Source organism: Anthonomus grandis, chromosome 5, assembly GCF_022605725.1.
Source record: "Anthonomus grandis grandis chromosome 5, icAntGran1.3, whole genome shotgun sequence".
NCBI lineage: Eukaryota > Metazoa > Arthropoda > Insecta > Coleoptera > Curculionidae > Anthonomus > Anthonomus grandis.
Genome location: NC_065550.1, coordinates 13,107,764 through 13,133,367, shown reverse-complemented (window position 1 = coordinate 13,133,367; position 25,604 = coordinate 13,107,764). Strand labels below are relative to the sequence as shown.

Sequence of the window (25,604 nt, the reverse complement as noted above, 5' to 3'; positions counted from 1 at the left end):
CGTATTGTTATAAATCTTAAATACAATCATTTACTGAAGATATAATAGATTTTTTTATATACTCAGGAGCTTTTCTCTATCGAGCTCTGACCTCGTTTCTTCTGTTTAATATCCTACTTAACTTTTTTTTTCACTGAAATTGAAAATAACAAAAAACCTATTTATTGAATAAAAAATTTTATACATAATTTTAACCAACGTTTCGGTAGTTAAATTTACTACCGTTATGAAGGTAAACTAAATGAAATTAACTATATATTAATTTACTTATCTTTTTTTACTTCTTTGCTGCTTTTTATGACAACTTATCAAATATTTTTTTAATTTGACCTTTCTTAGACTTTAATAAACTATTTTAAAAGGTAACTAAAGAAAATACAAAGGTTACTTTTTTAAATTTAATTAAAGAGTATGATCCTAATATTATTTAATAATAGAAAACATGTTTTTAAATTATCAATTAATTTTAAGAATGTACGGTTCTACCTCTCTTTTTTTCAAGCGTGCGATCCCGGGCAACATAAAATAATGTCCTATGACCTAAATATACCGGGTGGCACAAGAAAAAGGGAACACTTAATAATGATTTTACTCTTCAAGGTAAAGAGATGAAATTTGTATATGGATGAAATTGTTACAAGAGCACCATTTGTCAGATTCAGTTGTTTTCCGTCATTTTCTGTTTAACCGAAAGTGACACTTTCTTATTTTTAATGGGACACTTGGTATATTACTACTTAGTTGGATAGAGAATTATATTCTGAGAACAATGATACTGCATTTGCTACTTTATGTTTTATACTCATAGAAATATTTTTTTTAGATTTTAAAATAGGGTACCATAAATGCGTTAAAAGTTTTATGAGTCGCTGAATTTTTTTTTTTTTGAAGTTATCCGAAAGATCCCAGATTGTTAACAGTTTATCTGATGTCGTAAGCCTAATTAAGGGATTTACGCAAGGATCCATTCTCGGACCGCTGATTTTTGTTATATACGAGGGCGGTTGAGATGTGATGGACAAATGATGTAGATGGCGCGCATGTATCTTTTGAAGCTCGTGACTCGAGTATGTGATAGCTGGGTTCTTTACAAACAGCGTGGCATAGTTTTAATCAGGAGCACATGTTTCACACGCGTGCTAACGATTATGAGTAAACATCAAGTTTCGATCGCTGTTGCGCAACATATTGTTATTCGTTTATTAGTGTGGAAAGTGGTTTAAAACACGAACATTTTTCTCGTTTATGCGAAATCAGTTCGGTAACGAGTGTCTGAGTAGGGCTGATGTGTTTAAATGGACCAAAGCATTCAAGAATGGCCGCAAAACCGTCGAGAATGAGTCACATGACCGTCGACCGCGAACCATCACACCAGACAACATTAAATGCCGTGCACAACTTCCTGCGCATCCAACATTCCATCAATGCTACATATTACTCTACTTCTCTGCATACTAACCTTCTGAAAACACACGTGAAACCCGCTTATTGCTCGAAACGGAGGTGCATTCCAACACGAAGTGCGATTCTTCTCAAGGATAACGCGCTCTCACGCTCGATACAATATCGAAATTGGGGTAGAAGGTACTGAAACACGACCTTTCAGTCCGGATTTGTCACCTAGCGTCTAACACATGTTTGAATCACTGAAAGAAACCCACGGAGGTCAAAAATTCAACACCGAAGACAAGGTAGAGGAATTTGTGCGCACATGGCTGTCTGAGTTGCCTAAGAAATCCATCCTCGTATATATGCGACATGGATACTATTATCACGACTGCTAGTATACTGATGATACTCAGCTTTATGCCAGTTTTTCAAAAGTAAATGCTAACGGTATTATTAATCAAGTGAACAGCTGTCTCCTCCATACGTCTCGTTTATTAGATCTTTTATAATCTTAGGGCGCGAGACCACTGCGAGTATAAACTTTCAGAGCTCGGTTGTCTCAATATTCAAGATCGCCAAACCCTACATTTCACTTGTTTTGTATACTGTCTGGTAAAAACCAGTTTGCCTGCCGATCTGAATAACAGACTCTCTTTTCGATATACCACACACAACCGGCCCACTAGATTTAGCAACTTATCTGGGACCCAAGTGTACAATAACTTAATTTGGAATAAGCTCAACCAGCTCTCTCACCAAATGCTTAAGAGAAAGCTAAAAGATGTTTGCTTGGCAAATATTTAGAATATTAATGATGAAATTCTACTACTGTTAATTTTACTTCTTTTTTCTTATACATATATTCTTTTCTTTTTTTACACATCTATATAGGCTTTTTTCCGCATTGTATACAGAGTATATTGATAATCTTGGATTTTTAAAGTATTGTAGTGGGATATTTGCACTGATATTATTTATACACTGAAACTAATAGTAGTAGTAGTAGTAAGGGTGGGGGAGCTAGAGCTCGGCAAGTAGGCCTGAGCAGTCCCTTTTCGCCAACCCCAGAATCACCCATCCCTACGCCTCCCCTCCACTCCCAATGCACGGTCTCCACTGAGTCGACTCGTCCTTTTAATAAAGGCTTGCACGTTGTGCCAGTCCAGATCTTTAAGATCTTCCCGCTGGAGTGTCGTTGCGCATCCTCCCGTTACCTTCCAATGCCTCTCGTTTGTTCGCTACTTCGAGTATAGCAAACACCTCCGCTTGGAAAACTGTGGTGTGTTTTCCTAGCGGGAAGGATTCCCCTGTGTTCGTTTCCATCCTGTACACTCCGGCTCCGACTGAATTGGTGCTTTTCATCCATGATCCATCTGTGTACCAGGCCTGGAAATCACTTGGCTTTTTAATTTGGTTCGCCGACCATTCTTTCCTTGTCGGGATTTCGACTTGAAACCCCTTCTTTAACCTTAGTTTGCCACTTTCTGTAGTGCATCTGGATATCAGTATGAGACTAATATATCTAATATTTATTTTATTGATTTGACTGAGAATATTGATAATAGTGATATGACTGCTCTCTTTACATAACACAAACGTTCAAATTATCTTATTCGATATAAATATCGCCCATATTTATCTTGATTTCTTTTTGTGGGGATATCTGAAATCGGTCGGATCGATTTACGGAACTGCATCATTCATGAATTACATTTTTAACATTTAATAAGATAATGCGATTGAATAAAATAATTAATCAATAAAATTAAATTAGATTTCTCTGGAACCTCAGCTCAGACTTAAAAAACAAAGCGCTACTGTAAGGAAAATTGAATGCCCTTTCCAAAGATGTATCACAACACACCCCTTCCTATTTAAAAAATAAGGGTGAATGTCGCCCCCGCTAAGAGGTTGAAGTTGAGGGGTTAAAAATTTAAACAAAAAATCGTTTTTCTAAAATCGAAAAGTGCAAGCGTTTTTGTTTTGTAAATCAAGAATCTCTAAAAATTAGCGCTAAAAGCATTAAACTATGTTATTGTTTAAAAATCTTTGACTTTGACACCTTTGACTTGACCTTTAAAATAAGCTTATCACTTGACCCCCATTCCACTGTAAGCCTTTGAGGGTGGTTGCAACCCTCATCAAGGGGTTGATGTTAAGGGGTTGAAAGTATTTAAAAAAAATGTCCCCTAAAATCAAAAATCAACGGTTCCGAACATTTTTTTACATTTTTTAAAAAAGGGCCGCAAACCTTGCTGGACTGTTTTTGATGGACCACCCTATAATTAAATTTGTGGCATAATATGATTATTTTTTGCACACTGACCCGATTTTCTAAACTCCAAAAATATAATTTAGGTTTTTTTGTGACTTGTAATCTTTCTTAGTTATATCATCAACCAGAAATGCGAAAAACTCAAATCTTAGTGTTGAGAACTTTAAAATCAAATTCGCCTAATCTCTTCCTCTTACTTCTACTAAAACCTACTTAGTGGTATAGTTATGCCCAAAAAACTGTATTCAGAAGAGTCAGTATGTTCCGTCGTTCCATAAATAATAATCCTTAAGCGTACGATCTCCTTTAATGTAAGCGCTCAGCGCGCCCTCTTTACTAATGTAGAACCTCTCTCTTTCACATTCAACTCCTTAATTGCAAAATAGTGTTTTTTTATTGAAAACCGAACCAGAATACGTGTGTGAACCCACATACACAACACAGTAAACTGTAGTTATTTTATATTTTTTCCTAAATTATACTTTTGAAGATTGATATAATCATCTCCATGACATCCAATATAAAATATCAAAATACAATGTGAAAATATCATGGAATATCCTATACAGTACATCCGTAAAGTAGCGGATAAATTCAATAAAAATTAAATGGACCCTTTCTGAAAAAATGCTTAAACCCGTCGATTTTAATATTGGGTTTAGGGTTTTTATACGTGTAAATTAAATATACAAGGTGACTCAAAAAAAAGGTGACGTCATCAATATGCTTTTTAAATGGAAACCATCATTTTTTAATGCAGAATCAGAAAGAACGCATTTTTTTAGAAAGGATGCGGTACAAATGAATGTAACCACTAAGCATTTTTAACCGAAAAATTATGATAAAATGTAAAATTAAAAAGAAATTCCTATCTAAATTAAATGTTGGTATTTTGGTTTTTTAATTGTTGTTGTTTTAAGTGTCAAAAAGTGAATGTATTTTGGTGCAACTATTTGAAGTATTTTTACATTTGCAAGTGGTTTTTATTCTTTTTGAGAGGTGAAAGCACTGTCATCCTGTGTTTTATTAGTAACTACACTTTATTACCTACTGTTATTGTATGAAATATCAGAAAATTAACCGAACGTGAAAGAATCGAAATCTTGTGCATGCAATATTAATAATGAAAAATAATGCAATATTACAAAGATAATAATAATACACTGTATACCAAAAAAAAAAAAAACAAAATTTTATGGAATAATAATAAGGCAATTTCAGCTTCCATTCTTTACACAAAGAATGGGCTATTGAAGCCTTGAATTGACAAGATTCTATAAATAACGGTATATACATTGGCACTGCTGATCAAATATTGGGACAAGAAAAGGCTATAGAAAATTTAATAATAATTTACGGAAATTACCACTATAAAAATTTATAAATAAAATAATAATCATAATTCTAAAGTACTTCTCAGGGACCAGAGAGAAGGTTTTGTTTCATATAGTTTTTAAAACACCACGCCGATCCAGTAAAATCATGTATTTTAAATTTGTTTATGGTTGATGCGATCAAATATGAATAGGACTTCTTAAAAAGTTGTTTTTTATGATTTGGCACTGTTAAAATGTACTGTAGTCGAATATTTAGATTATGAACATCCGTCCGAAATCTAATCTTTCTACGAATTCTAATCTAACAAGTAGGGCGGACTTTTAAACTATTTTATAAAATAAACGCAAAGAGTGCAAAACACATCTTTTAACCATGCTGGGTGGCTGAGCAATTCTTTTAGCTTATAAGAAACAGGTCGTCTTTATCGTAATCCATATATAAGACGTAGGTAAGCAAGATATTTGCATTTTTTCAATACTGTTTATATCAACGATATCCAAAAAAGAACCATATACCAAATCCGCAAAATTAAAATTTGATAGTATAAGAGCTTCACATAATAATGCTTTAGTCTTAGAAGTCAGTGAATGACGGTGTGCCTAAAATTAATTTTAGTTTTGAAAATGCTTTTTTTAAGCAGAGACTCACGTGTTCCTTAAATTTAAGTCGGTTATCTAAGACACCCTGGAAAGCTATGAGTTCAAGAAAACAATTATTAGCAATACAAGGTCTGGCACTTGTCTCGACAATATCTTTATTAACTTTGGGATGGATTTTTTTGTATCGAACGTTGTTGATGTTGGAATATCTGATCATCTTGGTCAGGAAATCCACCTACTCATCAGTGCCAATATCAATAGTAGGGTGAGTGTCTGTAACAGGATATGTCGACCATTAACGCGAAGAGGTATGTCTGTATTCTTTGACAGAGTCTCTTTGTGTGACTGGAATTTTGTGTCGGATATTGATGTGGATGTTGGTGAGTGTTTTAGGGAATTTATGAAAAATTTGGAGGGGCCTACATTCAGTTTTTTCCAGAAAAAACATATAAAATTAGATCTGATCAAACTTGCGGTATGGCCTGGTTTGATCCTGACCTAAGATCAATGCGGGAACATCTACATCTCTTAAGTGAGGTTTCTCGACAATATAATTCTCCAGCTGCTAACAGAGAACTTAAAAAATTCAGAATAATTTACAGATCAGCCATACAGCAAGCAAAGATCAAGGCTAACGATCACTTTATTAATTCATCTGAAAATACATCGAAAGGCAGTACTACTATATAATAGTAATACTCTGGCAGGTTATTAAATCTAATATGGGCATTTTTAAACCAAAGAAAACGTTAATTGTAACATAACTGCCGATGAATTTAAATTTTGTTTTTCAAATATTGCTCATAACACTGTCGCAAGTATTCCTATTTCACAGAGCAATCTGGTACAGGTTTTGCCATATCTGAATGCTTCAGGAAATTCATTCTCCTTCTCACCTGTATCTTTTATAGAGGTCAGTGATATAATAACAAATTTAAAAAATAAAGCAAGTCGCGATAACTTCGGCTTAAATGTTAAGCTTATAAAATCAATAAAAAATTTGATAATTTGTCCTCTGATCAAACTAATAAACCGATGTCTCCAAAATAACGCTTTTCCAGAAATTCTAAAATCAGTCAACGTAATACCTATTTTTAAAAAGAGGGACCGTAACAAACCGGAAAACTATCGGCCGATCTCAGTACTACCAATTTTTTCAAAGATTTTTGAGAACTGCATTGCTACGCAGTTAGTAAGGTTTTTTGAGGAAAATGATTCATTCACAACCTGCCAGTTTGGTTTCCGAAAAAACAGGAATACAGTTATGGCAATCCTGGACCTTGTTGCTTTTGTCATGGATTCTTTTAACAACCTATGTGAATGGGGTCATCAGCTCAAAATAATATTACCATAGGGGTTCCCCAAGGCTCAGTTTTGGGCCCCATACTTTTTTAAATTTATATAAATTACTTGCCTTTAATAGAACAGACCGGTAAGTTCACACTTTTTGCTGATGACACAACTGTAGCATGTGCAGCTGACTCGCTGGAGGGTGCGGAGCTGGGGATGGATGCTATACAGGATCAAGTGCAGGAGTCTTAGAACATTGAAAGGCTAGAAGTAGCATGCCGTGGAACTATGGGCAGGTTTGTTTGCTTGCAACATCTCTGATGCAATGATGCCAAATGTTCATAGAGAAATGGCAAAAATCACTTTATAATATCATAAAAATTTTCAATTGTTTCCGAAGGCTCAAAACAATACTACTGCTCCCCTTTAATAAAATATCAAGCATTTTTTTTAAATAAATTTGATAAGATACTCTATATCGAAGTCAATATACGTTAAATAAATAAAAATAAAGTACGAAGCAACGAGAAAACGGTAATGGCATCGCAACTCCGCTCGATCGCATTGTTGATCCCACCGACACAAGCACTCTCTACCAGTGACGTCGTCAACAAATATTTACCTGATAAATACAGTATTGCTTCAGCGGAAAGAGTTAAAACTACAAGAATGTTCAAATTGTGAAGGAGTTGCAGGTTTTTTATAGGTTATAAGATTTTTATTATTAGCCTGTACAATGGTTTTGAGACATTTAACAGTGACCTATATAATACCTAATACCAATTATTATATCATATCAATTTATACTAAAAAACAAAGCTTACCTAAGAATAAAGACTATAGATTAGATTAGATAGTTTATTAGTAGTAATATACAAACAAGTACTTTTACAAGTCAAATAATATACATATGTAGTATGTTGGGCTTTTTCGAAAATCATGTTATTATTTCTTAAGTATTTTAATAATGACTTGAGAAATCTAATTCAATTTCTTTGGCGCAAATTTGTTTGTTGCAATCTTTGAATTTTAATTTTTTGTTCTTTATTTTTTTCCATAATTTGGTGACAAGTGATTTAGCTTTTGAAACGGTGGAATCATCAGTGCTTAGGTCCTCAGGATATCATTTTGATTTTACCCTAGAATAATATACATAAAAATATAGTAATACCAAAATTGAAAAGAAAAAATTTAAAAAATGTATTATAATCCAATTGATCAATAAAATGTATGTTATTATAAAGAATCTTTGTAACATCATACATTTGATTAATTGCATTTAATTAAACAAATATAACACAATAAAATACTGTATCACTTTTAAATAAGATATATATAATAGGATGATACATGGCATAAAACTAGTAGTCTATTCTGAGTGTATTTTTACCTTTTCCTTGGCAGAGTCAGGGAATGTGTAGCAGTCAAACAAAAACGGCTTGGATGAGAAATAGTAATTGTTGACCTAGACCCCACGGTAACTATTAATCTCAGATGCAGTTATTGTTGATGATGAATGATCAGATCTGTAATTATACAAAATTTGGTGTATCAAGAATATTAATCTATTTTAGTTATCCATACTTGTCTATATTAGCTTCACTGTTTGTACTATATACCATTTTGGAAGCTAAAGAAGTTTTTGCACTCTTCAGGAAAACTACCCCTGCAGCTTTAAAGGGTAAATCACTTGGTAAATTAACTGAATTATCGGCTGCTGTGTTTTTAACTAGTGCATCAGAGATCCTGGTAAAAAAATAGTTTTACACACATACCTAATTTAATAAGTGTTAGGTATAAATAAAGCTTATATGAGTAACACTAATACTTTTTGTGACGATTTTTTTATACTAGAAAAATATATTTAAAAAAAAACTACCTTTGAGGTAGAGCTGATTTTTTTAATAAAGTCTGGCTACTGATAATATTATCTTCCTTATATGAATTGCTTATTTATGAAAGGGTATAAGTCACTACTTGACGAAAATCAAGATTACTATAAAATCTTATTTATAGCACGTATATCTACCGTTTAGTCTTGAAAGGATCTAAGTCTGTACTACCCGTAGCAAAAAAAAAGGCATCACAATATTATATTTATTTTTGAAAGGGTATGAGTCAGTGACTTAAATCATTTCATAAATTTACACGGACTGGCGGCAGTCGCGCCGCATCGGTATGCACGTGGCCATTACGAAAAGTTGTTTATTATTGTTTTGTTAGCCAACGTGTTCGGACTAAATATTTCAGTTTTTCTATTTGGTTTCTTTTTTAATATACTAAATAATATGAGTGATAGTGAGCATATTGAAAAAAAGAGAAAAAAGGGAGTTAAAAACACAGATGAATATAAAGCTGTGAGAATTAAGAAAAGTCGATTGCTGGGACAACCGTATAGAAACTATCGAGATAACATGGTTCCAGGAAAAGCTGTTGGCGAGCCATGCATGTAAGTTTAACAAAATTTTAAGTTTTTTAAGAAGTTTTTTAATGGGAATGAATTCTTGCAGGTGCAAGCTAAAATGTTTTGAAAAACTAACTCCAGCAGAACAAATTCACATAATGAATAAGTTTCGTTCTTTTTCAACCAAAAACGAACAAGATATTTACCTGCAAGGACTATTGGTGTCAAACAATATCAAGAACAGGCGGCCACGGAAAGAAGAAGCAAAACAAAGAAGTTCATCTTTTGAATATTTTGTATTGGTTAACACAGAGAGACGAAAGGTTTGCAAAAAAGCATTTTTAAGCTTGCATGGCATAAGTTCTAAGTTAGTACAACGGTTGCAACTTCTTTTGAATCTTGGAAAATCCCCGAGAGATTTAAGAGGCCTACAAAATAATCGAAAAACTGTTCCAGGTAATATTATTCAGATAGTCTGTGAACACATTTCAACATTTCCTGTTAAACATAGTCACTATGCATCCAAAGAATATCTATATCTGGATGCAAAGTTAAATGTCAAGAAGCTGCATAGCTTATTCAAAGAAAAGCATACAGAAATTGATGTGAAATATTCGACATATTACAAAATTTTTAAAGAGCATTTTGATTATAAATTTGGACGACCGCAAGTAGATACGTGTTGTCAATGCGAGGAACTTGAAATTAAATCCACAAGTTCCTCTTTAAATGAAACAGCGAAAAGAGCTGCTTTAGCTGAACTTATGGTGCACAAAAGACGTTCTAAAAAATTTAATACTAGCATACAAAATACAGAAAAAATGTGCAAAGAAAATGATAGAGTTCTCGGACTATGTTTTGATTATATGCAGAATATTTCGTTGCCGTCTATTCCCGTACAGGATATTTTTTACTTACGTCAGCTTTCTTTATTTCCTTTTGGTATTCACAATCTAAAAAATGGAAGTGCTCAGTTCGCTTTTGTCTTGCTCTTACTGACAGTGGAATGTTTGAAAAAGTTGTTCACAAATTTCCGATTCGCGGCCATTCATTTTTGCCGTGCGATCGTGACTTTGGTTTAGTCAAACGCAAACTAAATCGCATAGACAGGCTGTATACACCCATGGAAGTGTGTGAAGTAATTTGCAATGCTGCAAAGGGGCAAAAATTTACTGTCGAAATGGTCGATACTGATGATGTGTTAAATTTTAAAAACTGGTGGTCCAAGTACTATAAAAAAACTTGCTTTTCCTTGGAGAGCAGTGCTAGGTCTATTCCACGTTCAAAAAAAGAGTCATTCGCAGTTTCCACTTTTATGGAGTTTCGCTACAATCATGAAAGGAAAGGAACTGTTGAAGCCTTAAAGTATATTGATGGAGTACAAAAGAGTTCTTTTTTGTTAAAAATTCCTGATGCTGGAATTGTTCAACTGGCTAATGAAAGAGCTTATCCGGGGGAAAAAATTCCAATTAATATAAAAAAAATTAATGATATCAGGAAAGTAACTGGTTATATTCCTGAAAACTTTATGGACTTTTATGAGAAAATACTGGGCTGGCCAACCACTGATGCGGAAGCTGAGCATGAATAATAAAAGTTTTGTCTTATAGATCATTGAAATGTGATTTTTTGTTTCATCAAAAATGTTCAATATGTTTAGTTCTATATATTTGAGAATAAAGTTTATCAATGATGTTGTTTTTTATTATAAATTTAGTAATATAATTTACAAAACGAATGATTTTATTGAAGTTTTTAAATTAATTCGTGAAAGGATATAAGTCAGATCAACAATATTATAAATAAAACAATATTTGCTTTAAAAAAAAATTGTAAATAAGTAGAAATAGTACACATTATACGAATTGTAACTATGCCCCAAAAAAAATATATATATTTTTATTAAGTTAAAAATATAAACACTTTTTTTCGATTTTCTCAAAAAGTCATTTTTGTGACTTAGATCTCTTCACAAATAAGCGATTCATATAAGAAATCACTTCTAAGGATGTGATCTCTGAACAAACAAATATGTTCTTTTTAATTGTGTTGATTCCCATTAATGAAATCCATTGTTCCCTTTGGGCATATATTAGACAATCTATAATAAGTATTTGATATTTAATCAAAAAGCAAAAAAAATTACAGTAATAAATTAATATGTGGTGCCAATTACTATATGTATTATTGTAAGTTGCAATATGGTAAAACAAACAAAAAATTATCGACCAAATTTTAAGGAAAGACAAAATTAACTTTATACATAGATATCAATATCTAAATAAATTTCAAAATTCTTTAAAGGCAATAAAAAATTAGTAATTTCATCTATCTACCTAATGTCTATATTAAAAAAACATAACTATATATAGATACGTACATTTAAAAATATAAATATTTTTAGTATTTTACGCACACTTTCACATTCAAGTTTTTATTAGGTTTATATCTATAAGATTCTCTATTCTACGTTTATGATGATGGTTACCCCATGATGTGATGTTATGAAAGTATCGGTACTTACTTGTGAAAAGATCGTCTGGAATCACCTTTTTATCATGATACGGCACAAACGACACAAGTTTTTGCCATCCTAGCAATTTAAAAAAACACTAAAACGTGGCCTTTTTTCCTTTTTAAACCAAAAATTAAAGAAAATACACGATTCTCGAAAATAAACAAAGAGGCCGTTTGACAGATGACACTACGCGTATGGCTCAGGCGCTTAAGCTCCGGTGTTGTCGCTTCAAATTTTTTAGAAGCAGTTTTAGGGATAAAAATGTTAATAATTTTTTTTTTCTTAAGGATATTATATTTATTCTTAAAATAGGTTAATTGTAGTATTTATACTTTTTATTTTAAAATTTCCCATAAAATACAATACAAATAAGTTAAATTAACGTTATAATGGTTGTTAAAATATAGCTAAAAATTTCCTCCGTTGGAAATTTGCGTCGACTTGACAACAGAGAATGGGTAAATATGTTTGTAAACAAAACACCCCTCTTGCCCCTGTGCACATGTTGGACTCAAACAAAGTTGTTGTTTACTAATTCTAGCCTTTCAATGTTCTAAGGCAGGAGTGGTTTAACAGGAGCCGTCTACACTTAAACGCAGAAAGGACAAATAAGGCCATTTTCACGATGAGACAGTCGGAGATGGCCAGCACTTCAACAGTTAAATTTTTTGGAATGTTCATTTGGACCCTCTCCTTTAATGGCATGCACACATTGACAATGTTGCGGGAAAACTTCGAACTGTTGTATATGCTCTCCGCTGTCTTTCTAGCTGCTCTTCACCCACTGCTCTAAGAACAGCCTATTTTGGAACCTTCCATCTTGTTTCAACTTGTGGGTACACAAAAATAAATCACAATATAGAGTGCATGGAGAAGTCCACGGCTACGAAACGCGAAATGTGAACATACTGGTCCCCATATATTAACGCTTGACTAGGTCTCGGAATGGTGTGGGGTTTTTGGCTGTTAAGCTTTTTAATAAGCTACCTGGCAGACTTATAGAACTACCCTTTTTGCAATTTAAATCCCAATTGAGAAATATACTAATCGAAAACTCATTTTATTCAGTAGATGAATTTTTAAACTTTCATTTCGTTTAAACATGGGCCTATATAGTGTATCTGTAGTTAAGCTTTTAATTTTATGAAGAATAACATTTTGTAATTATTATTGTGTTAATTGATATTTTTAATGCAGTATTTATAATCATAAATGTATTTTTAATTTTGTTGACTTGTGGAAATACTTTGTATGTTGGCACTAATAAATGAATTTGAAGATATATAATCATCCCCTAATTTAATGCCCAGTCTATCCATGAGAATCGTGCGATAATTTACAGGACAAAATAATATAGCCACGCTTTTGCTGGGATTTATTTTAAGTAAATGATCAAATAAGTTATTAATTTGTTTAAATCATAATTGATATCAGCATTTGCATTTATAGAGTTACTAATGGTAAAAGACTTGTATATTTGCGTGTCATCAGCGTATAGATGATACTGACAGTATTGCAGTGATTTTACGATATTTGAGCTAAAAATGCTATAAAACAAAATGTTTGCATGCAACAACATGTTTCATGGAACAACAGTTTATGGGTCAAAAATGGGATAATAAAAGGACAGCAAAGTAAAATTAACGTTATATTCGATAATCTGAATTCAAACGCTTTTGAGTTAATTTTTAGTATTATATTAGAAACCTGCTCTTCTGTAACATTGTTAAACGAAAATTGATCATAAGTTAATTTATTATTAAGAAGAAACTGAATTGTTTCTTGTTTTGGTATGAAAGCATTCTTAGAGAGTTGAGTTAAGTAATCATTAAGTTTGTTTGGTTTTTTAAAGTTATTAGGTATTTGATTAGTTTTGGAACCTAGCACATTTAATTTTTTTAACTCACTCCATTGTTCTTTAGCATTACTATTTTGAAACTTTCTATTTAAATAAATCTTTTTTTCAAATCTTATTGAGTTAGTAGTAAGATTTTTTATTTGCTTATAATAATTCCAATACTCAGCTTGTTTAGTACGTCTATATCGATTTAGTGCCAGGTTTCCAAGTTTAATCATTAGTTTGACAATGTCAGTCATCCAAGAACTATAGTTTCTGTTATTTTATTGACCTATTCTCAGTGCATGAATATTAAAAATGTTAAGAATAGATTTTGTAATGAAGTTTACTTTATCATCTATATTATCGGTCACATAGATATGATTCCAATTTATAAGTTCAAGATCCCTTTGAAAATTAATAAAATTTATTTTATCTAAAGATCTAGGGTTGAGGTGGTTCAGTTGTCTAATGCAACTCATCCTGATCGGTTGCCTATTAGCCAAAGCATGGTAAGCAAAGTTTCGTGAATTGGGGCATGTTCGTGATACTCAAAAAGCTAGTCGGTGTTCAATAACTGAAGATGAGCTTAACGTTCTGTTTACGGTCCAAAATAATCCCAAAGCCACAATCACAGACACGGCTTCTAATGTTAAATTATCGCGATCTACTGTGCATAAAGTATTGAAAAAAGCAAAGTTCCACCCTTATAAAATATTCTTACTTCAAGAGCTATCGAACTGGCACTTGGATTTTCTTCAAAATGATCTTATCCCCTCTCTGATAACTTTGCATCCGAATTTGGAAGAACCCAACATGCACCAATTTGATATTTTTTTTCAGCAAGATGGAGCCCCGCCACACTATGCTTTCTATGCTTTACCTGTTTGCAATTATCTAGATGAAGTTTTTCCAAATCGCTGGATAGGTAGACGAGGGTTCATTGAATGGCCACCCAGATCGCCAAATTTAACTCCCCTCGATTACTTTTTATGAGGATACTTAAAAAGTTAAGTTTATGTCACTAAACCAGTGAGTTTATTCATTTTTCATTTCATTTTTATTGAATTTATCCGCTACTTTACGGATGCACTGTATATTGTTTTAATAAAAGTGTAAAAGCAGCTTGAAAGCATTTAAATATATTAGTAAACCATTTTTGAACAATGGGAGTGAACCTCACAATATAACTAATATTTCACCATTTAACTGTAATGGCTCCAATTAAAAGCAGCAATTAAATATTTTTTATGGGCCCTTAATATGAAGCCGCCAAACAGAGTGGCTAGTCAAGGTTATGATATCAGGGTTTCAATATAAAATATTGTAGTGCAAAAACATAATATTTTGGTCAATAAATTGCTCTATGAAGTTGAGTTTTGGAGTTACTGCAGGGAACATCTTTTTAGTTATTGTTTTACAAAAGCTACTAGGGAGATCTTTCATAAATCACTTATAATAAGAAAGATCCTATAAGGAGCATAACATTGTATAAATTATATAAATAAATAAAACTTACAAACTTTGGAAGCAGATTTTAAGGCTTTACCACTTTGGATGTCCTTTAAAGTTTCCCACACTATTTGAATAATAGGCAAGCAAAAAGCAGCAGTTTTACCAGATCCAGTCTCAGCTGCCATTAATATATCTCCACCACCTAGAATCAGGGGGATACTTTCTGCTTGGATGTCTGTGGGTAATCTGAAATACAGATAAATTAAGATATCTGGCTTAATTTTTGCTTTTGTTGGATATAGGTAAAAAAAACTACTTCAGATGATCAAATACATATTCTGTCAACGTTTCGATTTCTATGACATCATCGTCAGGACTATACAGGGTGCCTCCGATTAAGTCGGCACTATTGGTATCTTTGTTAATATTTAAGATGCAGGGTCGGTTAAATTAGCAAACTAGTGGGTTTTTTTCTGTTGATTAAAATGGTGAAAACAGAAAAAAAATTGAACATCGCGTTTTCGAGAAAATGTGAAAAATGTACTTTTGTTAAATGGAATCCCCTGTATATTTTTACATAAATCAAAAGATAATAATTTTCTTAATAATAACCTAAAAATAACAAAGTTATAGCAATATTAATAATTTTGTCAAATTTAGGCAAGTTGGCCTTGAACTTTTTGAGAGCAAAACAAATAAATCATTGTTTGAATAATAAAATGACAGTAGCCGTAGAGATTTTATTAAATAAAGAAATGCTGACAGTTACATGTTAGCAAAGTTTGTGATTTTTGTAAATAGTATGTAGTAAGCGAGAATGTTGAAATTTCTATTTTGGCATATTTTGAAGCTCATATGGAAAACTCAACTAGAGATTTAGCAAAAGCTTACGGTGTGAGCTTAGTAACAATTTGGCGGGTCTTAAAGAAACACAAAGTTGTGCCATATAAGTATCGACCAGTACAAACATTGTTGCCTGGCGATAACGAAAGAAGACTTGCTTTTTGCAACTAGTTACATAATGCATATGAAGCTAATGATAATATTTTAAACCGTATAATTTGGAGCGACGAAGCTAATTTTTCAAACAAAGGTATGTTTAACCGTAAAAATGTACACTATTGGTCCCAAGAAAATATTTTGCTTACTGATCCCAGAAATCCTCAAAATCAATTTAGTATACACGTTTGGTGCGGCTTAATAGGAAGCCAAGTAATAGGACCTGTGTTTTATGATGGCACTTTGACTGGAAGGAGATATGTTGATCTCATATTATCTGGAGCGCTGGGAGATTATTTGGATAATTTTAACTCGGAGAGACGGCAACAAATCTATTTTCAACAGGATGGAGCACCTCTCCATCAACTAAATGATGTAAGAATATTACTTAATAGACTGTTTGACGATAAATGGATTGCGACACGTGGCCCGATTCGTTGGCCACTTAGGTCACCAGACCTAATCCCTCTAGATTTTTTTTTTTGGGGTTACATAAAAAATGAAGTGTATAAAAAAAAATATAGAACCGTTGATGAACTTCAAACACATATTAGGCAAATAATTGGATCAATAGATAGAAGATCAATCTTAAAAGCTACAAGACGTGTGCTTAAGTGTGCTCAGAAATGTATTGAACAAGATGGCGATGTTTTTGCTCATAAATGAACAATAAATTGTAAATTAGTAGTTTTACTTGATGTTATTTATTTCAAAGCCAACTTAATTAATAATTTTGTCAAATTTAAATTTGACAAAATTATTAATATCGCTATAACTTTGTTATTTTTAGGTTTAGGCTATTAGTGTAAATAAACTTTTTTATTAAGAAAATTATTATCTTTTGATTTATGTAAAAATATACAGGGGATTCCATTTAACAAAAGTACATTTTTCACATTTTCTCGAAAACGCGATGTTCAATTTTTTTTCTGTTTTCACCATTTTAATCAACAGAAAAAATCCTACTAGATTGCTAATTTAACCGACCCTGTATCTTAAAGATTAACAAAGATACTAATAGTGCCGACTTAATCGGAGGCACCCTGTATATTGTGGAGGATGATTTTTAACTATGTATATCTAAAAAAAGCTGAAATTAAGCAAACTACCAAACTAAGAATAATTAAAATATCTTATCCTGTTTAACTCTTGATACTTTTAAGCTTAATCTTTAGCATACTTACGTCCATTCCAACTCATCTATGGCCTTGGAAAGCTCAGGTAACACACCAAACTCTAAAAAAAAGTTTTTTAGTAAGTAAGTAAAGTTTTTTATTAATAATCTATTATGTATAAGGTATTAAGATTATATAATATTTATTATATTATCTTAATAACTTATTGGTCCTAAAGATAATACATTTGTTCTTCCAACCTCACAACTTCTTAATTTGATTACTTTAGGAAGATTTTCAGCTTTGGAGAATTTTTCTTCTGTTACAGTGGTATAACAATGTAAATGTGTTTAGAGTTTTAATAAAAACTTAGTATGGTTCTAAATTTCTATCCTGCACTAAGCTCTAGTTTAGTTAATTTTACAAAAAAATATTAAAAAATAGTCCCGTCACAGTAGACATACTTAAGATTATGAAAAATCCAAATAAAGCCTCTCCCAGCTTAAATTAGAAAAATAATATTGCTCCGGAGTTTTTACAAAAATCTGAGGATCAAATCAATATAGATTATAGAATAGGACTGGCACTCCTATAACAAAAATTATGCAGTACCAAGATCATACAATCGCTGACCCACAGCAAATTATTGAAGCATTTGGCAGTTTTTTCAGAGGATACACCCTCTGAAAAAACAGTGGTAAGCTTTCAGGTCACACTGGACACTACTCTGTAATTTGTGAATAATTTATTTTCTGGCAATCCCATCTGTAGTTACAGATCATGGGTAAGGGAGATATATTTATAAATAAAAAGAGGGGATTTCATTTATAAAATATAAAATGCTCATGTCCAATTTTATGTAATCATGATCATAGAACACTAAACATACGAACTTACAAATAACATACAAAAGGACACTGAACGAAAAGGAAACCCTCGCCACTAAGTACTTCGATAGTAGTCAATAGTTTTAAATACAACTAAATACTATGTGGGAGCACGTCCGCTTCTATGTTCAATTGCGAGTCGAGTTTCTTCATAACAATGAATTAGGTGCGATTTAACTGCATCGACACAGCTCTTTGGATTTCCTTTGACAGTTTAACTGATACCGCCAAGATCTTTGGAAAAATGTTAACTATAAATAAAATAAATCCAGAAGTAAGAAAATATAGTTTTTAAATGAAAAATAATTTTAAAACTAATGGTACAATCCTCAAAATATGTTTATATATTTTTTATGGTTGTACAAGATTTAATTTTAAATTAAAATAACTCTCTGTCCAGCTCAATTCCTCTTTTGCAATTGAGCTCTCGGAAAAATCGAAACTTTTTGTTTCAATTCTTTTCGTAGCCGCAGATTCGACAAACCTGCAATGAGTAGAACTGATTAAGCTTAAAAACCTACGTTCTCGACGACCGAGGATCTCGTACGGATCCGTGATATGGTGGACAGACGTATTGAAGGTCACCAACGCTCAAAAGCTGACCAGACTGCAAAGGCTGGTCTGCTTGGGAATTACTGGAACTATGAGAACAACACCTGCAGCACTACTAAATATTCTTCTTGGGCTACCGGACCTCCCAGTCTGGATTGAGAGGGAGGCCATGGCGGCGTATAAGAGGATGAAGGATAGCGGTGGGTGGCGAAATGTTCACTTAGGACAAGGCCATGTGATGATTGCTCTCAGGATGTGTAAGAACATACCAATTCTGACATCCAGATGCACTACACAAAGTGGCAAACTCGAAGTAGCAAACAAACGAGAGGCATTGGAAGGTAACGGGGGGATTTACATCTACTCCGATAGTCAAGCTGCCCTTAAGGCGATTCAGAAACTCAGGGCCAGCTCAGCGCTAGTCCAGGAGTGCAGAGACGCATTGGAAAGGCTTGCAGCACACAGGGAAGTATGTGCTGGGTGTCACTGAGGTGGGTCCCAGGACACCAAGGTATCGAGGGCAATGGGCGGGCCGACGAACTGGCAAGACACGGTTCCGTTAACCCCTTCGTAGGCCCCGAACCTTGTCTCGGTCTTAGCAAAAAACAAATCTCCCAGGCACTTAATAATTGGGCCTGGGAAAAAGCAAGGAAGAATTGGAGGACAGAAGGATGTAGACAGGCCAAGGAAATAATACCAGACCATGACGGCTCTAAAGCAAGGCGACTGTTAACAAAGACCTGACAAAGTATCAAAGACTTGGTGGGAATCCTGACGGGGACAACAGTCTAAACAGCCATCTACACCTTCTTGGTATAAGAGAAAGCCCACTCTGTCCGAATTGCGGCACTGGGGAGGAAACTCCATACCACATACTAGGTATCTGTGATAGGTGGAGTCGCCTGAGAAGGAAATTTTTCGGAGCAACGACACTCCAATCTTAAAGATCGGGACTGCGACAACGTGCAAGCCTTTATTAAAAGGACGGGCCGACTCAGTGAAGACCGCGTATTGGGAGTGGAGGCGTAGGGATGGGTGATTCTGAGGTTGGCAAAAAGGGACTGCCTACTTGCCAAGCTCTAGCTTCCCCACCCTTACTACTACTACTACTAAGCTTAAAGACAAATTGACTTCTAATTAACTTAAAGAAAAATGGGCTAATGGGCTGCCCACTTTTATAGATTATATTTGTGATTGATTGGTTTTGTATTTTTAAGATTGTATTTGTACTTTAACAAAGCCTAAAGCATATATTTTTAATCTAATTTCATTTACACCAGTGTCCTGAGAAATGGAGCAAGAATATGCTCCTTATATAAAAAGAAAGAAAGAAAGAAAGAAAGAAAGAAAGAAAGAAAGAAAGAAAGAAAGAAAATGTGCTATATTACGTAAGACAACAAAATCTTGTGTACAAGCATCCTAAAAACTAAAAAATTCCAAATTCACTTTAAATTTCAAATTTCAAACAAACATAACATCTAAAACACTTTACCATAAAATTTACACACATTACCAAAATTAATCATAACAAAACAGATTGAGAAAAAAAAGCATCTTTTTGATAAATTTCATTAAAAAATAAGTAAAGCTGTCAATAAAACAGAATTTAGAAGAAGTAAATTAAATTATTTAACAGGAAACAAAACTAAAACACTAAAACGATGTCAGAGCACAGGTTAAAAGGTATCATTAAAAAAATTGTCAAGGCTATAATATGCCCTGGATAATAAAAGTGATTTTAATTCCTTTTTGAATCTCTTAACTTCTAAAATTTGTCTGATACATAGAGGAACATGGTTGTAAATTTGTTTGCTAAGGTATATAAGTGAAATCTTGGTGAGGGAGGATGTAGGGATTGGTAAGGGAAAATCGTTAACCTGGCGAGTCATATCACCAGTGTTAGAGGGAGGTTTAGGACATTTATGAATAAGAGTAGCTGTTTCTAAGATAAAAAGAGAAAAAAGAGTTAGGATTTTTTGAGATATAAAGAGAGGTTTACAAGAATCTCTTAACCCAGCGGAACATAGGTATCTAACTGCCTTTTTTTGAATCACAAAAATTATGTTTAATAATCTCTTGTTGCTTAAACCCCAAAAAGGCAAGCCATAACGAAGGTGGGACTCAATAAGAGAAAAGTACAGTGAACGTGCAACTACCCCTCCCAGCTCATGCCCCGCCATTCTTACTGCAAAGCATCCAGAGGATAATTTGGATGCGAGATTTAGGATATGATCTTCGAAGCGAAGGCGACCATCAATGGTAATACCAAGGAACTTACAGCTTTCTTTGTTTTGCAAGGGGGAGTTTTCACTAAACATAAGGCCCTGAACGTCACACTTAAATCCCATAATAAAGGTTTTGCCCACATTAAATACAAGCCTGTTTGCAGCACACCACTCCAATAGATCCTTAAAAACCTGGGCTCTAACATTATCAGAATCTCTATGATTCCATAAAATGGTGGTATCATCAGCAAACTGAACCACTTTGTCCTGCAGTTTTAATGAACCCAAATCATTTAAGGGATCTGGAATCAGATAAACATCCAGATACTGTAACTCTTTGGGTACGATTAGACAGATAGGATTTCAGCCATTGCAATGCCACACCTCTAAAGCCATAATTATTGAGCTTAGACAGCAGTATTCCATGATCTACACAATCAAATGCCTTGGATAAATCGCAAAACACTGCCGCCGCGGACTCTCCAGAATTTAAGGACACATAGACACTCTCCAAAAAGCCGAAAACAGCGTCATGAGTCCCTTTTCCCGTTTGAAATCCAAACTGATTTGCAGATAAAATGCAATTATGTTGCAAAAAAGATAAAATTCTGATTTTTGCAAGTTTTTCAACGATCTTGGAGAGGGTAGATAATATAGAAATTGGACGGAAATTACAAGGCTCACTCACATCTCCACCCTTATAAAGAGGGATAACCACTACCTCCTTCAAACATGCTGGAAAGATGCCATTATGAAAGGAATTGTTTATGGCAGAAGCTAAGGCATTCAATGCTGAGTCAGGCAAAAGGAGTAGTAATTTTGATGATATTCCATCAGCTCCAGCTGATTTATGGTTTTTTAAGCTTTTAATTGCATCTCTAACATCAGTAAGGCTAACAGGATAAAAGAAAAAAGAATTTTGAACTGACACTTGTTGAATATAATGCAAAGGATCAATATTAGTATTCACATCCTTGAGCAATAAATGAGGAATATTACAGTAATAATCATTTAAACTATTTGGTCTTACTTCTGGTTCTGAAACTTTCTTGTGAGAATGCCTGAAGTCATTTATAATTGACCAACATTCTCTCTGCCTATTTGAGGACATATTCAAGTGGTCACTATAATATTTAACCTTAGCTGCTTTTATCGTCTTTCTATATAGACTACAATATTTTTGATGATAAAGAATAATGTTTGCATTAGTTGTAAACTTGCACAGCTTAGCCAAAAAACGGAGGTTTTTAGCTGAAGTTCTGAGGCCTGCTGTGACCCATGGTTTTCTATTTTTCATTTTAAGCCTCTTTTTAGGAAAACACTGATTGATCTTGTCACATAGCACATGAAATAACAAAGTAAACGGGTCAGGAGCCATTTCAACTGCATTCCAATTAATCAAAGCTGCAGTAGAAGAAAAAGCATTAAAATTTGCTCTGCTGAAAATTCTTCCTATATAATGAGATGAAGGAAATACAGTGTTACATGGTATCCTAGCGAGAATGGCTTCATGGTCAGAAATACCAGATGAGAGTACTCTACATGACACATCATTTAAATTTGTACACAAATAATCAATAGTAGTTGCAGATGAGGATGTTATATGTGTGGGTGAAAGAACATGCATCTTCAAGTCATAAGATTCCAATATACTTAAAAGGGATGTATGATATGATGGCAAGCTTACATCAGTGAAGTTAATATTAAAGTCACCAGCCAATATAACTATGGAGTGTAGAGACAATTGGGAAAATAGAGAATCCAGTTTGTCCAGGAACATACCAATATCTCCTGTGGGTGGTCTATAAACACAAAGAACATATAAATTAAATCACTTACAAAACCAAAGGGAGAATTCAAAAACCTTCTCCAACAGAAAGCTATCATACTTTTACAGAAAAAAGCTTCAATTGTTTAACTAAAATAGCTGTTCCTCCATGTATGGAGTGTTGCCAACAAAAAATTGATATAGGAATATAATCAGATATTAAGAAACATTCGTTAGGCTTTAAAAAGGCTAAAAGGATGCTTAACATCTTAATTGGATAGTTTCTAGGATGTCCCATTCAAAGTTTAATGCTATTTGAGCACTAGATGAAGAAAGGTCAATAGAAGTGGCATCTTGCTGCAGAACTTACGCACACTTCTTAGCATAAAAGTGTATATAGAGTAGGACTATATTTTCTTTGAAAATTAAGTTTTCAATCATTTTTTCTCTAGTATTAAATAATTATGAGGTAATAATGTAGTAATTATCAACCATAGAAGGATGTGTGCATTAAAATCGGCCAAAATTAGAAATGAGTGAGGAATTTGAGATTAGTGAGGTCTTCTTCTTAAAAAGCAAGAGGAGTAAATCTATTTATATTCCATTGTATTATAGGAGCATGCATATGTTATGATTTTCCTCATATATTTTTTATTATTATAGTTTATAGGAGAGAAACTTTTTTTAAATTTGGTTGTTTCATCTAGTTACATATCGATACCTTGATTAAATCAAATTGAATTATGCTTTTATTGTTTTTCACCAATGAGTTATAAACAAAGAGAAACAATATAATATACAGTTAAGAAGAAAATGACATGTATACAGTTAAAAAAAAATTGTTTCTCAAAAAAAACGTTTTAGTTCAACATAACAATAGCTCAAAAAATGCATTAATAAAAAATAAAATAATCTTTATTATGAACCCATCAAATCTTGTCTATAAAAGTAGAAAGTGCCATATCCATAGGTGTATTTTCATATAACTATCATGATAAAAGAAATGTATGTATATAAAAAAGAAACAAAATACTTATATTTAAAACAGTGCATATTAAAACTTAAATTTCTCAAAAATTATAAAAACAGTGTTTCTTGATCTTATTTCAAAAAACAGGTACACTTATTTTTTTAATTATTTGCAAATCAATGAAATGTTTGACAATAGGTACATGAAACATGGGGTCCGGTAAAGTTAAAGGGGCATCTAAAAACCGATTTTTTTTTTTAAATTTTTACATAGAATGTTGAGTGTGGTCAAAATATTGATAAAAAAGTGAGGATGATTGGAAAAAATACAAAACTTTGGAAATTATGAAGGTTTTTCTACATATGTTAAATATGTAATTATTGTCGGCTTGCACAAGGTTTTTTAGCTCTTGATTTTGCTATAATTAAACAATATATATATTGGGGCAATTTTGGAACTTTTTGGGGGCTATTATTGTAAATTTATAGCATTTTTATCACTTTGTACCCCTTTTAATTACATATTTTGTAATTTACACACAAGAAAAATAAAACAACAACATTATTGACAAAAATTGCAGTGGCTTCACTATGTCCCCAGTAGTATTTTTTTGTTTTGTCTGGAACACTTTTTAGTTGGATGGGTTGGCTGCGGACTCAATTTTAGATAATAAAGGCATAATAAAGTTAGATTTTACATTACATCAACAAAACACATTTATCAGGTGTTAAAAAATAGGTATTATTTATTTAAGTTATTTGATATTTTATGTAATTTAATATATAAGTATAAATTTTGAAAAAAAAAATATAATTTAAGATATTTAATTATTAATAGGTAAATAATAACGATAAGGTTTAATGTACATTAATTTATAGTTAAAAAAATAAATATCTTTAAATTCATTATAGGCATTAGGAATAGAAATAAGGCATAGGAATTATAGGCACAAACACAGGGCGGCAGCAAAAAACACAAACCAGTGTTTGTGCTTTTTGCCTTTTTGTTTGTGTTTGCTAATAATTCCCATTTTCTAACTATTATCCCATTCCCTAAGTAAGACTCAAACGACTACCTAGCCCACTATTTAGTGCAAACCCAAGGTTCCAATCCCTTTTTGCAATCCCAACTCCACATGTGCACCAACCACACAGTCCCATGTATGTGGAAATTTGTGTTTATGACCTAAAGAAGTGATGTAAATTCTTCTAAGTTACATAATTTTGTTACTTAAGGCTTTAAATTTAAATTAATAGCATACATAATGGTCAACATGATGCCTAGTCGCAAATAGTCGAGTGTAGTTAAGCCGGGTGTAATTGTGAATTATACATAAGTAGAAAATCCTTTATAATTTTTAAAATTTTGCATTTTCTTACTTCATCCTCACTTTTTTATCAATAAATGTTCAAACTTAACATTCTATGTAAAAATTTTCAAAAAAAAATCGGTTTTTAGACGTCCCGGACTTAACTTTACCGGACCCGAAACATGATTTAAAAAATTCCGTTTTGAGACTGGGTATACATAATTTAAGTAAACACAAAAAAGTAACAAAAAAATAAATAAAACATATACCTTCAAATGCAGCCATTCTGAAGAGTTTTTATATTCTGAAATATCACCAGTCACCACAGTCTATGACTCCAAAACACAATGGTATAGTAATTATACCTTTGTGGTATTAAATAAAATTTATTTTAAAAAGTTACGTTGACAATCTAACCACTTTTAATACCAAAAATCAAAACAATTTTGTCCGGTTCACAAATCACAACATATTCTTAACCCCACTCTTCTTTCTGAAAACCTTCTTAGCTTCAACCACAGAACACCACATAGGCTTCAACTACATTGCAACCAACCCTCTGTGGATGCTAGAAGTCGTGAACGCAGCATATGCCGACTTACAACGATTCATTTATTAGTCCGCGCCTGCTGTTACTGGTGTGTTAGTCATAAAATCTTACTCAATAAACTTAA

The 25,604-nt window shown here is 32.8% G+C and overlaps 1 protein-coding gene and 1 long non-coding RNA gene across 2 annotated transcripts in view; both read right to left on the bottom strand.

Annotated features, from left to right (window-relative positions):
- LOC126736081 (ATP-dependent RNA helicase Ddx1) overlaps positions 1-25,338 on the bottom strand; it is a 45,282-nt gene extending 19,944 nt beyond the window's left edge. The window contains exons 1-3 of the mRNA XM_050440290.1: positions 25,200-25,338; positions 17,289-17,340; positions 15,170-15,351 (exon numbers count right to left, since the gene is read on the bottom strand). Of these exons, the coding sequence (XP_050296247.1) occupies positions 15,170-15,351; positions 17,289-17,340; positions 25,200-25,215 (250 nt within the window). The 5' untranslated portion in view covers positions 25,216-25,338. The remainder of the gene's footprint in view (positions 1-15,169; positions 15,352-17,288; positions 17,341-25,199) is intronic.
- LOC126736092 (uncharacterized) lies at positions 7,891-11,274 on the bottom strand. Its single transcript, XR_007660608.1, has 3 exons — positions 8,476-11,274; positions 8,282-8,417; positions 7,891-8,030 (listed from the first exon to the last, which is right to left on the bottom strand). It is a non-coding gene; the product is annotated as an uncharacterized LOC126736092 (long non-coding RNA).
- Positions 25,339-25,604: the final 266 nt, after the last annotated feature.